This window comes from Alligator sinensis, unplaced genomic scaffold (genome assembly GCF_000455745.1).
Source record: "Alligator sinensis unplaced genomic scaffold, ASM45574v1 scaffold814_1, whole genome shotgun sequence".
Classification (NCBI taxonomy): domain Eukaryota; kingdom Metazoa; phylum Chordata; order Crocodylia; family Alligatoridae; genus Alligator; species Alligator sinensis.
This window is the reverse complement of record NW_005842352.1, coordinates 764590-780719: the sequence shown is the minus strand read 5'-3', so window position 1 is coordinate 780719 and position 16130 is coordinate 764590. Positions and strand designations below refer to the sequence as shown.

Genomic DNA, 16130 nt, shown 5'->3' with positions numbered 1-16130 from the left:
AGGAATAATATCTTTTTAAAGTCAATTGCATTTTTTCCAGTGATGTCAAACAATTTCTACATTTAAAAGACAGGTGCACTTACAGTATTGCAATGTAGCCTCTCAGCAAGCATATAACTTTCATTAACATTAATGAGTTTTATATATGCATGTGCATGCAGCAAAAGAAGAGAACGTGCCATTACTTGTAGTTATAGGAAAATCTATTTTTAGTTCTGAATCAGTGATCTGTGATTTGGCAAAAGCATATGAATGTTTAAAACCAGAGTGGGCACATCAGCAGAGACCTAAAGGTCTGAATAGCAAAGTCTCAAATCAGTTTCCATCTACGCGCACGCAAGGGACATTCCTATTCCTTTCATGTACAAGTTTTTTGCATATGCCTCCCATTACCTGCATGCAACAGTGAAAGTGCACACAGAAGTGCCTACATGTGTAAAAAGAAAAGCCTGTGATTTTCAGCATTTCCCCTCTAAGTCTCTGGTAGCTCAGATTTCCTCTATTCTAATTTAAACAGGGTGGAGACCTGCGTTCAGATATTACAACATGTGGGTATCACTTTTTGGAGCTGCATTGTGCTGTGGCGTCATGTTTGTTATCAACTGGTGGGCAGCTCTTATCACTTATGCCATTGAGCTCTTCCTCTATATTTATGTGACATACAAAAAGCCAGGTAAGACTGGAATACCTCATTACTGTTTTGTATTTGTTATGCAGCTACAGTATACCTCATAATTCTCCCTAAGTCTATAGCCTATGATTATTTCCTCTTCCATATAATCAATTTTTAAAAGAGGACTGGAGACTCCCAGGTACTAAAGTGAAATCCTATTCTAAGTATTGATTTTGGCAAAACAATGTTGATTTTTGGTAGCAATACCAGAAGAGTCCAAGGCCCAGGTTAAATATTAAGTTGCATCGGTTTAACTTCAGGTATAAATTTTAAACTGATTTAGTTAAAAATGTGCATCTTGGTGTGTGAATGCTCTTAAATCAACTTGAAGCTGGCTCATAAACAGCTTCAACAGATACTAGGCATAAACTAATGCAAGTGTCCACCCAAGACACTGCACTAGTTAAATCAGTTTCTAAACTAATACAACTTCTGTGTGTAGGCAACGGCCAAGAGCACTGAATAAATCTGGGACAAGGAGCAAACACCTTTTAAAGTCTCCAAAACATAGCTCCTTCTTAAAGATGCTTTTCCTTCTCTCTCGGAAATAGGAAGGAAATCCCATGAACACAAAATCCAATCCTCTTAGATGCTACAAACACTTATATTCATTCCCAAATCAAAGGCCTTATCCTGTCTTTCAGACTGCAGCTGCTACATCCTAGTGCTACGAAACCTCTGTGGGAGGTTTCTAAGAAACAGGCCCTTTCTGGCTCAAACATAAAAGCCTCCCAAAGAGGTGTTAGATTAAGATTGACAGTTTTGATTCATGCTGTTTCAGCAGCATCACCTGTACTAAGGGACAGCTTTCAACTTGGCACTGGACCCTGTGATACACTCCCATTTCAATTCTTAAATGTTAGGGGTACATCTTCACTGCAGAGTTCACAGTGGGGTGCCTCCCATCCACACTCATCTCAGAGTTTGGAGGTGCTTTCTACCAGAGCTAGCTTGTTCATGGGGCTGTAGATTAAAGCTCAAGTGAAGCTTTCACATAGACTGGTACCCTGCCTGCCTAACCAACAGAGCATCTGCTAGTGTCATTCCCAGAGTCATTTTCCCACTGGGATAGAATCACAGAGGTGCGTAATGTTTAGAGCACAAAGAATAATGAGAAATATCCCCAGAAGTCTCTACCCATTTGTGCGGCTACTGCAGCATCAGTGTTGAAACAATAATTTGAAGATGGCTTTGTAGCTACCCTAAGTTAGGATAACCTGAGTGCTTAAATGCAGGGGCTGATCACTAAGTGAACTCTGCAGTGTTAAATATTATTTGTGCAGGAATGCTCTAGGATAGTTCCTGCTCAGTGGTATTGATTTTTGGAGAATTTTCCTGTCTTTGCGGGAACTGCAGGAAGGCCACTGGAGGGTTATTAGCATTTGAGTGATTTTGCTTGTTTCCTTGCTGCATAATTGAGAATTCCAGCGCATGATGTTAAATCAAATCTGAGTCCAAATTTATATCTCAAGCCATGCAAGCTAGCCCAAGTCAGAGGTTCTGAATGGTAAGTGGGGAACGGAGTGTATTGAACTAATACTCAAGCAACAGATCTGACAGCTGTGCACTGATGAGACATCTGTATAAAACTCTCTCCATCTCACCAAGGCAGTAACTTCTACCACAGCTGAGTGATACTGTGAGATACATAATATTCCTTGCAACCATGGGGAAAGACAAAGAGAAAAGGAAATGTTCTGATCACATAGAATGCCATCTCTGCACTGGTGAATGCGGACTTGTTCCCAATTTTAAAACACAACAGAACAGAACCTGAAAATAATTTATTTCCAGTTTGACTTCATTCAACCAAATACAAGTATAAAAAATACAGCAAAAATATCAGGACAAAAAAGAAAAGAAAGAAAGATGTGGGTTTTGGAAAGCAATTTTTGATCCATTCAACTGAATGATTAAATTCTGGCAAGCCAAGAGTCTTGAGTAAAGCGCACACAACCAATCCCTGAGGGTTTGTACTTGGACTTCCAAGACAATGCTCAAAGTCCAACCCCCCAAAAAGTCTATGAATGACCCTCACGTAACTTGTGTTTTCAGGGACTTGGGGCACCTGCTTTCCATTCCTGATCTGATGTAGAAAACAGCAATAAGCAACCTTGCCACTGGACCTTTAGGAAGTACATTTTCAACTTCTACCCATCCAGATCTTGAGAGTTGCCTGACAGTTGTGCTTCTGCCACAGAAGAATTATGGGGCACTAGTCCTTCTACTCTCCCACTGGTCTAAGGGTGAGCAGCTATGGCTTACTACTAGGCCTGTGAGAAGTGGCTAGTATTCACTTCAGATTCGGATTCAGTCGATTCGAGGGACAGTGATTCGATCCATTGATTCGAATCACTGTCCCAAATCGATTCGGCCGAATCTGATTTGGCATTTCACCCACCACCAACTCGGCCAAATCTCCAAATCAAACAGGCCCCATCCCCTACCCACTCTCCCAGCCCACTGGGGGACTGTATGGGCCACCTTCTGCCAGGTCAACCCAGCTCCATCTATTAGTCCCCTCTGGGTCCAACCCTGCAGCCAGTGTCCCACCCATCTGACCGTTGAATTGTTGAGCTCATAGTCCCCTAGTTTTACCTTAAGAGTCTCATCGGACATTAAGTCAAAGTCCAACTAAATGATGTCCAACTCATCTCTTTTATCCAGGTGATGAGTAACCTGGTCATTGAAGGAGATGAGGTTAGTCAGAGATGACCTACCCACAACAAAGCACTGCTGGCTGTCATTCAGAATTTTGCCTTCTACTAGCTTATCGCATATGGACTCCTTGAAAAATTTTGCCTCGGATACATGGTACACAGTAGTAAAGAAGATATTGTAGTAAGGTTTCAATAGAAAAGCTAACTGACCTGTAGTTGGTTGACATGACTCAGTGGGTGATGCACTTTATTGTTGATTTTCTTTTTTGAAAGCAGGTCATTTTTAACTCACCGGAGCTTGTAATGTTCCTTCCTAATGGCTTCTTTAATTTGTTGAAGTTCCATATCAAATGCTTTACTCAGGGATGTCCATTCTTTGTGTGGGAGAAAGGAAGAGAGTTAATGGAACAGAGAGGAAAACATTTCTTAAGCAGAGGAAGAACATTTTTCATGCTTTCTTATAATGGGACAGGGCTTATTTGCCTGTTTGTATTTGTATCACATGACACAAGCATATTTTATTCCAGTAACCTAATTTTGTTCCATCACTTGTGTGGAGGAGGCGTGATAGAACACATTATGCTACGGCTCATAGATAACTTGATTGCTGACATTTGTAACAAAACTTAGAAAAAAAAATCTATGGCATAACATGCAATGTTTTTCTTTGTTATATGCAGAAGTAAATTGGGGCTCATCTGCACAGGCTCTTTACTATGTTAATGCCTTAGAAAGTGCACTGGCATTAACTACAGTGGAAGATCACGTGAAAAATTTCAGGTAAGGTTTGAAAGGAAATGCTGAGAAGCTCAGGATAAACACATCCTTGATCAAACACAGTCTCTTTTTCCTCCTGCAGACCCCAGTGCATTGTATTAACAGGAGCACCCATGACAAGACCTGCCCTGCTAGATATCACACATTCATTCACAAAGAGTAATGGACTCTGCATTTGCTGTGAAGTATACACGGTAAGGTCTTTGCATGTGAACTTTAAAAGTAAGGGCGAGCTGTATGTCCTCTAGTAATCTAGCACACAGTGCTCCCACTGGTGCCAGTGGCCTTCTGTGCAGAATATGGAAGAAATATGCAATGTCAATGAATTTTGAGATAAATCTAGACAAGAAAGATAGCTGATTTGGAGCCTACTGGTAAATGCCTCATAGAGATGCAATGGGAGAAGGGGGCAGCGCAGTTCTGAGAACAGAGCCCAGGAACTGAGATACTCAAGTTTTGTTCCTGGGTGCATCACTGACTTGCACTCTTAACCTTGTTCAACCTCACTGTGGTTCAGCTTGCCTGTCTACATAATGACAATAACCAAACTTATTCCATTTTGCAGAAAAATATCCTTTGCTAAGACCTTCTGAAGAAAGGAATAAACTAAGAAATAATATTGCTTATTGCATGATAAAAAGCTACCAGTCTATACACAGAAGAATGCAATAAAGAGGATAGGGATCAAATAGTCTTTCAACAAAGGCAGAATCAATAATAATGGTAGTTTAAATAGGACAAACTTTGTTAGAACAAATTGAGGAGTGGAACAAACTGCTATCAAAGGTTGAGGAAACACCCAGTGTAGAGCTGGTTAAGTCCAGGTAACATTTCTCAACTACCGACAGTGAAGTTCTACCAATAAAAATGAGTTTTTAAGTGTAGGACCCTGACCCTTGACCACTCTACTAAACGTGTCACTGACTTCACTGTGTGCAGAATTAGGTTTAGTTAAATGACACAACTTCATAAAGTCTGGCTTCAGCAAGTTTTCTGTTTTACTGAGTCCTTTCCTCTAATATTATCACTTCCCATGTAGCGCTAGGAGATTTCATTTAAGTCTATATACAGCACAAGTCTGTTGTGCTAGCATAAGCATTTGTATGTTTATCCTTTCTCCTGCAGTTTAAGCTAAATTTAGTTTAGAGGGTAGTAAAACAGTGACACAATGGACCTCTGTGATTTGTATAACTGTGGAAATAAGCTGGTGATAAAAACAGCTATGTGTTGTTATTGGGAATACTATAATGCCCATAAATATCATTTATAAGCACTTTCTTGCCACAGCTTGCTCTGATGGGGTTGCTGAGCTTACTGGCCTGTGGAGGCTACAAAGTAATATATAACTGTGCTGGACACTATGCTTATGGGTACCTTAAAATGTAGATAATAAGGAATGTTTTACATGGCATTAACATGATTTGCCTCATTCAGCTGGTTACATATGAAGTTGTGGGACCCAGTGCCATGAACATCAGAGAGTGTCCTCCACTCCCTTCTGCCAAAGGACAGCAGGTCTCTATTATCTTTTGGGGATGTGGTAACTGACTGTTCAGGGATGGATAGAAAAGAAAATCAGGCAATGATACATGGAGTTCATTTGAGCTCCTTTGTCTCCAAGCACAAAAAGGTTTGCAACTGGGAAGAAAAGGGGCACAATCTGAGCCTCTAACAAATGTAACTATTAGTGACAGACCCTTTAACAAAATGTAAAGTATTGATCCCAAAACTCAACATTATTGAGAAAAACCGAGGATCACATTTTTCTCTCAGTTACACCAGTTAGATCAGGCAAACTTCAATTAATTTTCTGTGGATTCAGAATATAGTGTCATGACAGTGAAGGAGAAAATCATTGGGACTCCAGCTTGGGGAGAACATGAAAAAAAAAGAGAAAAAGGCATGAAGAGGCCAGAAATATATGGGACACACAAAGCCTGGACTCCCAGGCTCTGAGCCAATTTAAAAGTCATGCACTTAACACGGGGCCCTCACAGGTTGCTGGGTTATTTAACATATCCTTTCGTAATGTTATTGCCTGGCTGGCTAGAAAAGTTTCTGATGGAACTGTTCTATCTAAAGCAAAATGCCTTGCTCCAACACATCCATTTTAACAAAATTTTGTTTCATGGGGAAAAGTTTCAATGAGACAGACATTTCTGGAAAGGAACATTTCATTTGTTTATTGCAAAACACCCTTTGGGCTAAAACTGTCTTTTAAATTCTATTACAGGGGTGGCCAAACTGCCAAGGAGGTATGTGCACCCCCTGTATATGTTACACAGCGGATTTGGGAGGAGGCAGGCAGCACAGCATCAGATAGGGCAGGAAGCAGAGCAGCAAGTCAGGCAGGAAGCAGAAAGCAGAGCAGTGGATAGGGCAGGGGAAGGGGACTGGAGTGGCAGTCAGGTAGGGTGTGGGCTAATTTTGGCATGATCACCAAAAAGGTTGGCTGCCACTGTTTTATTGCACTGCATTTTATTTACATGCAATATTTCAGTTTTATCAAAATTAAATGTCTTGATTGTCTCCATTTTTTTACCCGGAATATTGAGGAAAGGTTCACGATTCTTTGTTTTCATACTGTTATGGAATAGGGAGAAATATCAAACATGGAATTTCACATGGAACAGAAAATATAGTTTTTACCTGAGTATTTTTAATGTATGTTGCTTATTAGAAAACTAGCTTATTAGAAAACTACTACATATTAATTCCCTTTAAAAAGTGAGTGTTTTTAAGTAACACTTTTAAATAATGATATGTACAGAAGTTTTCCTACCATGAGTTCAAAGGAACCATCTGTTTTCCCACTAAGGTCTGGATGTAAGTGTAGAAGGGGAGGTTTTTCCACTAAAGCTGTCCCCACCTACAGTAGATTATTCTATATTAGAGGATCTATTACTTATTACTCTACTTGTCTGTTCCTTTGGCAACAGTATGGCAGCTTGCCATGCTCAAATACCCTGGAAGGAGGGGAAACAAATTAAGTAAAGGAAAAGATTCTGTGTAAAACCTTTTTATGAGTTCACCATATGGGAAAGTAATATGGACTAAAATAACAAACTGATTGTAACCACTTGGCTTTGTGCCACTCTTCAATCAGGTGTCTCACAAAGGAACCCAGATCTGGGCTCCACATGCTAAGTGGGTCTGTTTAGCCTCTAGTCCATTTTTCTAGCTCTGGGTATATAAGGATATCCTTCAAGGGCTCAGATCTCATCTGCCATTTTTTCTTGTACTCAAATTAAGCTCTCTATTTGGTAGACTGCTCTGTGCATATCCTGTCACAGTATCTGATGAAGTGAGGTCAGGCTTGCAAAAGCATATGCAACTCTGATTTAGTGAGTCTATAAGGTACATCTCCACCCTGCCTTCTGCCTCTCTCCATTCTTGCTTGAGGCATAGGATGCTACTCTTCAGCCTCCTGAGCTGCCCCATTCAGTCACTTAAATGTGCTTCCTCACAATTCCACCATACTTGCTGACAGTCTGGGATTCGAGTTTAACCCCTTATGGGGTCAACATGGAAAACACCACAAAATGCAAACCTAGGACCACAGAAACTTTGCTTGAAAGCATTATTACAGAATTAAAGAAGTTTAGAAACAACATTCCTGAATGCAACTGGCCCTAGCATAAATCTCACCCCTACTGAGTGTCCACTGACTGTCAATGTGAGCAGTCTACTTTACATATAGTAATTGTCAATCCTCTTTATTGAGAAGCACCCCACTCATAATTCTAGTCCGGGTGGCTAGAATACAACCTCACCAAATGAAGGAAATCAGCTGTGCTGGGATATGTCCTTTTCCCCACTTCCCTCCCTGGCCATCTAATCAGGGAAAAAACCATTATTCTATAGGAGTAAAACAATAATTGAGAGGCAATCCAAGTCACTGGCTCCAGATTGCAAGGATTGTCAGTGTGAGCAGAGTCATTGGCTCCAGACTGCAGCCTTGATGACTTGCCAGTGACTGTTTTTCAATGAGATGTCAAGCACCTTTCCTGGGCAGGGCAGCTGACTGGAAATCACTTCAACAGACTTGCCTTTGGCAAGTTCAGACACATGTTCAATACATAAATAATGAACTTCATTTTGTGCAGATATAGAGATAACCCACACCATCCCACCCTGTCATCCAAATGTTGATTCTGAGTCTTTGTAATGCTAATAAACTTTTGTATTAGACTACATTTGTTCACATAAATATCAATATCCCCAGGGCTGTACCACTGTGGAAGGTACTTTTTGTCCATTTCCTCCTCTCCTCTTCTGCTGAGTCAGTCAGTGATTCATCTAATCTGTGTCACATGACAAATGGAAGGTGGGTTTTGCCCAATTAAATTGTCAGCTGGACACAGAACTTAGTAACAAAGACATTTGTGTATCGAATTGGGTGTTGAAAACCCTTTGCCTGATTATTAATAGATGGTAGCTTAATGACTATGTTAAGATCTGTTGAGCCTTCCTGTAAGGTTGCTTATGCAGTCAAGTCAGGAAGAGAGTTTATTCACTCTGCGATGCTTCACCACATCTTAGATATTTTTCTAAGTTGTTACAATTCATAGTAGTCCTTCTTTCTGTCAGAATCACTATATTTAAGTAGCATTAACAGCCTCAGCCCTCTTGAACAGAATGTGAATTATGTTAGCAGTACGGTTCTTTTCAAAGGGTTGAATCTCTATGGACCCTTTTTGGAAATGTATTTTTCTGACTCTCAACATTTCCTCACGCAGCAGACTAGGTAACTCCTTCAAAATCACCGTGATGTATAATACAAAGTCTTCTTAATAATATTTTATTGTATCATGCAGGGACCACGCAAGCTGTGTGTTCAGGAGATGAACAGTGGCATGGCAAAAAAGCAGGCTTGGCTTACAAAGAACAAAAGAAAAGCCTTTTATGCTGCAGTGGCAGCTGACAGCTTTAGAGATGGAGTCAAAAGTCTCCTTCAAGTAAGCTTTTTATTTACAGAGCATACATAGGAGTGATACATCAAAGCATCCCTTTATGTAAAGCATTACTGTTTACTTTTTAAAAGGTCTTGTATATGTGGATAGTGTGTTATAAATGTAAAGGGTGTCCTGAGGATACCCCAGTTTACATTACAGGCTGCCTCATGAACAGATTTGGTTCTGGGCTATAGAACTATGGAACAAAGCCGATTGATTGTAACCTAAATGAACGAACTCCTATTACAAAAACGGAGATGCCTTTAGGGCACCATACAAATGCCTATGCAGCCAACACTCATGCACTACAAATGAATTCTGTTGGTTGGTATTATGCAGCATATTAAACATTAGAGTGTATTTTTATATTCCATGTAATAGAAGTCATCACATATAATATTTTGCAAACAATGAAGTCCATCAAACTCAATAAATGTTCTCAGCTTAATATCTTTCTATTTCTCCAGATACATTCCAGATTGCTTTCAACAGTCCAGTAAAATTAACTTAAACGTTTTTGAAGACAGCACTGTCAGAGGCTAAACTGGCTCTGCTTTTAGATTCCCTATTGTCCTCTCTCACACCTAAATATGTACGTGGTTAAACTTGTATGTCAGAGGCAAAAGTTGGGAAAGCTTCCACCCTTCTCACTCACAAAATGCTCTGTGGAAAAAAACACATCACTCTGGATACATCCAAAAGCCTTTTAATCGACTCCCTGGTACTAGTGATTCATTGATAACACATTGTGGATTTGAGCACATTTGCTGAATGGACAGTACTGATGAATGTCACAATGTGGTAATAAAGATCCTTTTGTTGCTTTAAAGCCCAACAGAATTCTTCACCCTGAGTTTGTGCACAACAGTTTTCTGATCAGGAGCCCTTTCTGATACTTCTAAGATCTCTTGATGATCTTTTCACTTTTTAATGTGCCCTGACCACAGTCAAATGCATGATTAAATATATATGTTTTCCTTTTCAGTAGCTGACAGGGTGGCAAAATCATCAGTTCAATACCAGAATAAATCGATATAAAATTGTTTTGCAAACAAGCTATGCATTTATATATATATATATTTCAGATGCATTACTATCATTCATAAAACATTTTTCCCATAGCTTTATCCATATCTTTTCTTGTTAGCCATAAAAATATGCAAGTACAATGCTTGGTCTATTGGTATAGTCTAATAAGAAGTTCCTAATACACAGTTTTGTTTTTAGTCTGCATTCATATCTTGTCAAATTAGATTAGATGGCACCAGGAGGTAGCCTACATTCGATAACTCCTGAATTTGGATCCAGATTTTAACATTCAGACTCCTTTCTGAAGTTGTACCTCATCTTACTTCCTTATTCATAGGTATTTGGAAATGACTTTTTACTTATTAAGCATCCTCAGCTATTTGGGACCATCTCCTCTGTGGGGTGGCACAAATTCCTGAACTATAGGAATTCATCTGTAGAGGAACTAAACTCCTCTGCATGTTTGAAGTTTTAAAACTTAATTTGTCTACCAGACATTCCAAACCAAGAGAACTGTTCCCAACTGCAAGAAGCTTTGGGCTATTACGTTAGAATGAGCACACAAACAGCAGACTGAACTCTCTCTTGATTTTAAGTTATTGAACCATTTTAATGAAAGCATGTCAGAAGAAATGCAAATGAATGCTAATTTAGCCAAACCACATTTCTATCATCTAAAAACCATTTACAGCTGGAATGATTTAGAGCTAATCTTTCTACTTTCTGCTTGGGTACGGGCATGAAGGACATTCACAAAATGCAATCTAATCTTAAGAGTCTCCAGAACATTACTTCAGTTATCTTTTGCCATTATTTCTCATTTACAGCAAGAGACTGTTTCCGCACCTTTTCATGCAATGTTTTAATATTGTTAGGCCTCAGGTTTGGGTAGAATGAAACCAAATACCTTGGTGCTCGGATTTAAAAAAGACTGGAGGAATGCCTCTGCCATGCAAGTTGAAAATTATGTAGGCGTTATACAGTAAGTTATGGTTCAATGTAATAATCTTATTTCCTACTGATGTTTATATTATTGATCCTTTGCACAGTATAAATGCTTCTAGTAACTAACAATGAAAGTATAAATCTAGGTAGTATAAAGGCTTATTGCATTAGCTTTTCATTTTGGGGATCTGTGTTCACTCATGAAGTGCCTAGGACCTAAAAGATATTTGTCCACAAGACAAACAAAAATATCACCCCTGGTTTGGCACAGCGAGCTGCATCTGTGAATGCCAAGCAGATTCAGTAGCTATGTGGTCTGGGACCAGGACAGGAAGCAGCTACTCTGAAACATGCTCCTCCAAGGAGCACCTGAATTTCTAACTGTAAATTGGCCTACAAGCTATTCATAGATCAACCAGAATTAAAACATGCTCTATCCCACAGTGGGGACAGAATGGGGTACAGTTGTGAAGTGGTTACCCAATGACAGTACCACTTCTACAGGAGACACCAAGAGGGAGGATAGAGCAAATCTAGAGAAGGCCTACCCTAAGGGATGGCCTGTTCCTCATGGCAAATATCACTGGAATCCCACATATTCACATTTTCTGAATTCTGAACCTTTTACTACCTGTGGTTTCTTTATCCATAACAAGCAGCATATGGCCCATAATGCTCCACAGTGACCATTAACAACGGTAGGTCTAAGTGTTTCACATGATGTAAAAGGCAACAGATGTTTTATATAATTTGAATCATTTTAATTTTATTTTTCAGTGATGCATTTGATTTTGAGCTAGGCCTAATTATTGTCAGAACTAGCCAAGGGTTCGATATATCTCAAGTCCTCCAGGTTCAAGGTAGGTAGTGATTTAATAACTCAACCTCAGTGCATTTCAATGCTGAATGCATGCTTGTTTTTAAAACTCTCATTTCCCCATGGTATCCAAACATATACACTTGACAAATCCTGCTAACTGATCTATTGTCTTAGGCCCCTAATATATAGCCATGTAAAAGCATGATAGGATCTGATCCCCAGTCCCAACAGTGCCCCCTAACATGCCGTACATACATGGGCAGGAGGTTTGATTGTGGAGTCAGGGATCAGATCCCAGTCGTACCATTACTACTTGTCAGTGCAAGAGGAGCCTGGGATCATAATCCTGGACACTCCCCTGTACCCGCAAAGTTGAAAGAGTCCATCCCAGCAGACAATCAGCTGATTGTCAACCTGGTCCCAGACTGTACCAGAGCATAGGGGATCAGAGGCACCTAGCAGGACTGGGGAAGGGGGAGCCAAAGGGCTCCCCGCCCCCCAGGAACTTTTGTTCCCTTTGTGAAAATACTAGTGCATAGTTCTGGTAGAAAGGAAAACGACCTATTTTGGTACAGTTATTCAAGGAGCTGTGCTATGAGGGTGAAGAAGCAATTGGGAAGGGGCACCTGGGATTGCATATGGGACAGCAGTTTCTGGGATCCACATACTTGCCTTGACTTGGTTGGTTTTTTTCTTTGTAATGTGAGTATCTCACCACCTCCACATGACATTTGGTGGGTTCCACATGACATCTATCAAAAGAGATTTGGTAACTCAGTAATTATTTTCTTATCTGAGAATTTGTCCACTCATGAGAAGACATTCAACCTAGCCACGGAGATCAGTCCTGGTGTTTCCAAGAAAGAATTATTTCTCTTTTTCTGCTGTACATGACTTGGATTAAATCTATACAAAAATGAATATACATACAGCAGAATAATGACTCTCTGCTGCCGCCTGCTGCAGGTTTGCCACTCATTTTTTCTCTGCAGTTTTCTGTTACTACACACTCCAAAATGTATTAACTGTAGTAAAAGGAGAAGGCTGGGATAGAAGAATCTTAATATAAACCAGACAAAAATAAAATTAAGTGCCCACTGGGGAAGATGGGCTTTAGTGCAAGGTAGCATCCAGGAACAAGACACCTGTAAGAATATTCAAGAGGTTTTTTTACCCCTTAAATATCTTTTTAAAAGAATTAGAGTAAATAAGCACACAGCTTCCAAACACACTGGTGTGCATGGAACAGTACAGCAGTGCACCATGGAGAAACAGGAAAACAGGAAACATTTCAAACTAGCCAATGCCATCTTCCCTGTTGATACCCCAAGGAGAAGCACCTTTATTTTTAGTTCCTGGTAATGGAAACCGTCAAGAAACCACTGTTATTTTCAACCTCTTTGTGCAGGTGCATTCTGTATGACTCCAGTTCAATAATAATAAATACCAACACCACGTCCTAATCAATTAGCAAATGTTCAAAGTGTTAAAAATATAAATGAACCAAGAATAACTAGAAATGATAACTAAGCCTAAAATTCCCAGCATCAGCAGCGATAATACATAAACTATATTAGGCTATGAAACAGAGAAAGAACCATTCTGTTCCACTTAAATTCAGTACATCACTATTTAAAAGGACAATTGATTTTTTTTATTTGAATAACTCCATGTTATTGGTTATCATAGTGTCCTAATAAACACAGGCACTTTGCTGTCATACTGTAGTCTGAAGGAAATAATAGCAATTCAGAGAGGCAACAGAGCTAATAACGACCAGTAGCACTACACATGATTTGTAAATACGAGTGCATGTGAGTGTAATATACCAGCTAGAGATTACTCTTGTACCATATCTTACTCTAATCTGGTACACATCTTATTCTAATATAAGTACCTTTCCTTACAAAAAAGAAAGCTCATTATGGACCAACACATATACCATGCTAGTTATGATACCCCCAAATCATATATTTAAAAAAAGGGGGGGGGGTTCTTAGTAGAAGTCTATTTTCCCCAAGACAAAAGGAATATTTCATATTATTCTATTTACAGAATTGTTTAATTAAATCTGCCTCTACAGCTTCAAAATACATCAAAATATGAGAAAATATTCAGGTAATTTGTATATTCTGTGGTCCTTTATTCAATGTCTACATCCAAATATTTTTGAGCATCTCTAAGTAGGAGACAGTATGGTCCTGTGCTTAGAGCAGGGGATGAAGAAGCAGAAGACCAGGCTGTCTCTCTCAGTTTAGGGCCTGATCCACAACCACTTCAAGTCATTAAGACAATTGTAGTGATTTCACTACACTATGGATTGGGCCCTTAGGCAATGACACAACACAGTACCTCAGTTTCATGATGCAGAAGACAACAACTTGCCTAAAATGCTTTGGTCTCTGTGAAAGGAAAAAAAAATTATTTTACTATAAATACAGTGAGACTTCTGCAACTGATCTTGTGGATTTTCAAAATAAAAAAAAAGAATGCATTAATCTCATATAGAAATGCAATTGCTATGGATGTATGTGGTACAGTCTAAACTAGACATATAAACATATCAGTTCTGTTTTTGGATACCTAGTGGTCAACAAGGAGGATTCATTTCAGGAGAATTGTTACCCCAATAATTTTGTTGTACATTAATAGTCATTATAATAATGATAACTCTTAATGGTATTACAATTAGGCATTTAATTTAGTTTAAACTGTAAGTGATTTTTTTCTAATGTTGGTTTTGTTGGTTGGTTTTGTAATGATTTTGTCCAATGTCTAATGTTGTTTTCAATTATATAGAGGAATTAGAGAAGTTGGAACAAGAGAGGCTAGCACTAGAAACTACCATTAAAGATAATGACTTTGAAGAAGGAAGATATGGTATCCGTGGATTCTTCAACAAAGCCAGCAAGCTCAGCATTGCAAAACATGAAACTAGAAAGGGTAAGAGAAAAATATATACAATTATAACGTCTCCACCAATATAAAATTATGCCTTATTTCTAAAGCAAAAGCTTTGAAGGGACAACAGTCTCCATTGATTTCAGCAGCTACAGGTGCCATTCAAAATAAACAGAACACGTAAGGGAGATGGTCTAGTGAAGGAATGATAGGGGGTCTGCGCTAGTAGTACGGTTCCCGGTGTATAAATGTTTTGCTGAGATGGCTTTTTAACGAGGTTTATAGTGACCTCTGCTGGTAGAAGATGATATTACCTAGTACAGGACTCCTATTTGTTTCTTTTGGTTTTTTTTAGAACGCGTACCTTGCTTTTTTATAATTTTAAAATCGAATTAACAATCTAATTAACATGCAACATAGATCAACAATTTAGTTCTTACAGAGGTACCATTTCCCCGCAATGTTAGAAAAGAAATGATATGCATCCCCTCATTTTTGTACAATCAGACTCATGCTTTGTGGTACACTGGAAACTACACACACAAAGCAATAAGCACAGAGTGAAAAGATGAAAATATGAGTGCTAAAGATAACTATAGTTCAATGACCCAATGACACTATTATAATAAAGGAGAGAGAGAGAGAGAGAGTGTGTGTGAGTGTGTGTGCGTGTGTGTGTATGGACTGCAAGCAAATATACAGCGAACAATAAATCATCACAAAGTCTAAGTAGTATAGAGTGATGGGACCTAATGTATAAAATATATTCAGGCTGTAATCAAACCCATAAAAGGAGACAGAGTTAACTGATGCAAAATTTGTTTGTCATTTCAAAAAATGATGTAGCATAATTAGAAGATATACAGAGAAGGGCAACAAAGATGATCAGGGGGATGAAGCAGTTGCTGTATTAGAAACCTAAAAAGGCTAGGACTCTTCAACTGGTAAAGAAGGCTGAGCTGGGGGATATGATAGATCTATAAAATCATGAAGGATATGGATAAAACAAAGAGGTAACTGTTATTTACCAAGTCCCATAATACTAGAAATAGCATAAAATACTAGAAATTAGCATAAACAAGTTCAAAACAAATTGGGAAGGGTTTGGGGGTTTTGTTCTGTTTTTTTACACATGCCTTAGTTAACTAGGGGGCAGGGGGTTGGACTAGATGGCCCACTGTGATCCCTTCTGACCCTAAAATCCATTAATCTAAATCTATGAACTTGCAGAAGATACACTGAGGTTCAAAAAGGGATTCGTGGAAAACAAACCCATTGATAGGTACTTGGGGACATTCTCTGTTGTTTCCAGATCAATGATGGATAACGCCAGGGAGGGTCTGACAGGGGATGGATTACACCAGACATGC

General features: G+C 39.1%; 1 protein-coding gene and 1 long non-coding RNA gene across 7 annotated transcripts in view; one reads left to right on the top strand and one right to left on the bottom strand.

Moving 5' to 3' along the window:
- LOC102384790 overlaps nucleotides 1-16130 on the bottom strand; it is a 49172-nt gene that overhangs the window by 13060 nt on the left and 19982 nt on the right. Inside the window, exon 3 of the long non-coding RNA XR_003095341.1 lies at nucleotides 3544-3707. This is a non-coding gene — a long non-coding RNA (uncharacterized LOC102384790). The remainder of the gene's footprint in view (nucleotides 1-3543; nucleotides 3708-16130) is intronic.
- SLC12A1 (solute carrier family 12 member 1) overlaps nucleotides 1-16130 on the top strand; it is a 62279-nt gene that overhangs the window by 34468 nt on the left and 11681 nt on the right. For all 6 annotated transcript variants that reach the window (XM_006029039.2, XM_025210485.1, XM_025210487.1 and 3 more), the window contains 7 exons: nucleotides 518-673; nucleotides 4014-4113; nucleotides 4193-4304; nucleotides 8928-9068; nucleotides 10970-11076; nucleotides 11817-11899; nucleotides 14659-14802. In XM_006029039.2, coding sequence (XP_006029101.1) covers nucleotides 518-673; nucleotides 4014-4113; nucleotides 4193-4304; nucleotides 8928-9068; nucleotides 10970-11076; nucleotides 11817-11899; nucleotides 14659-14802 — 843 coding nt within the window. The remainder of the gene's footprint in view (nucleotides 1-517; nucleotides 674-4013; nucleotides 4114-4192; nucleotides 4305-8927; nucleotides 9069-10969; nucleotides 11077-11816; nucleotides 11900-14658; nucleotides 14803-16130) is intronic.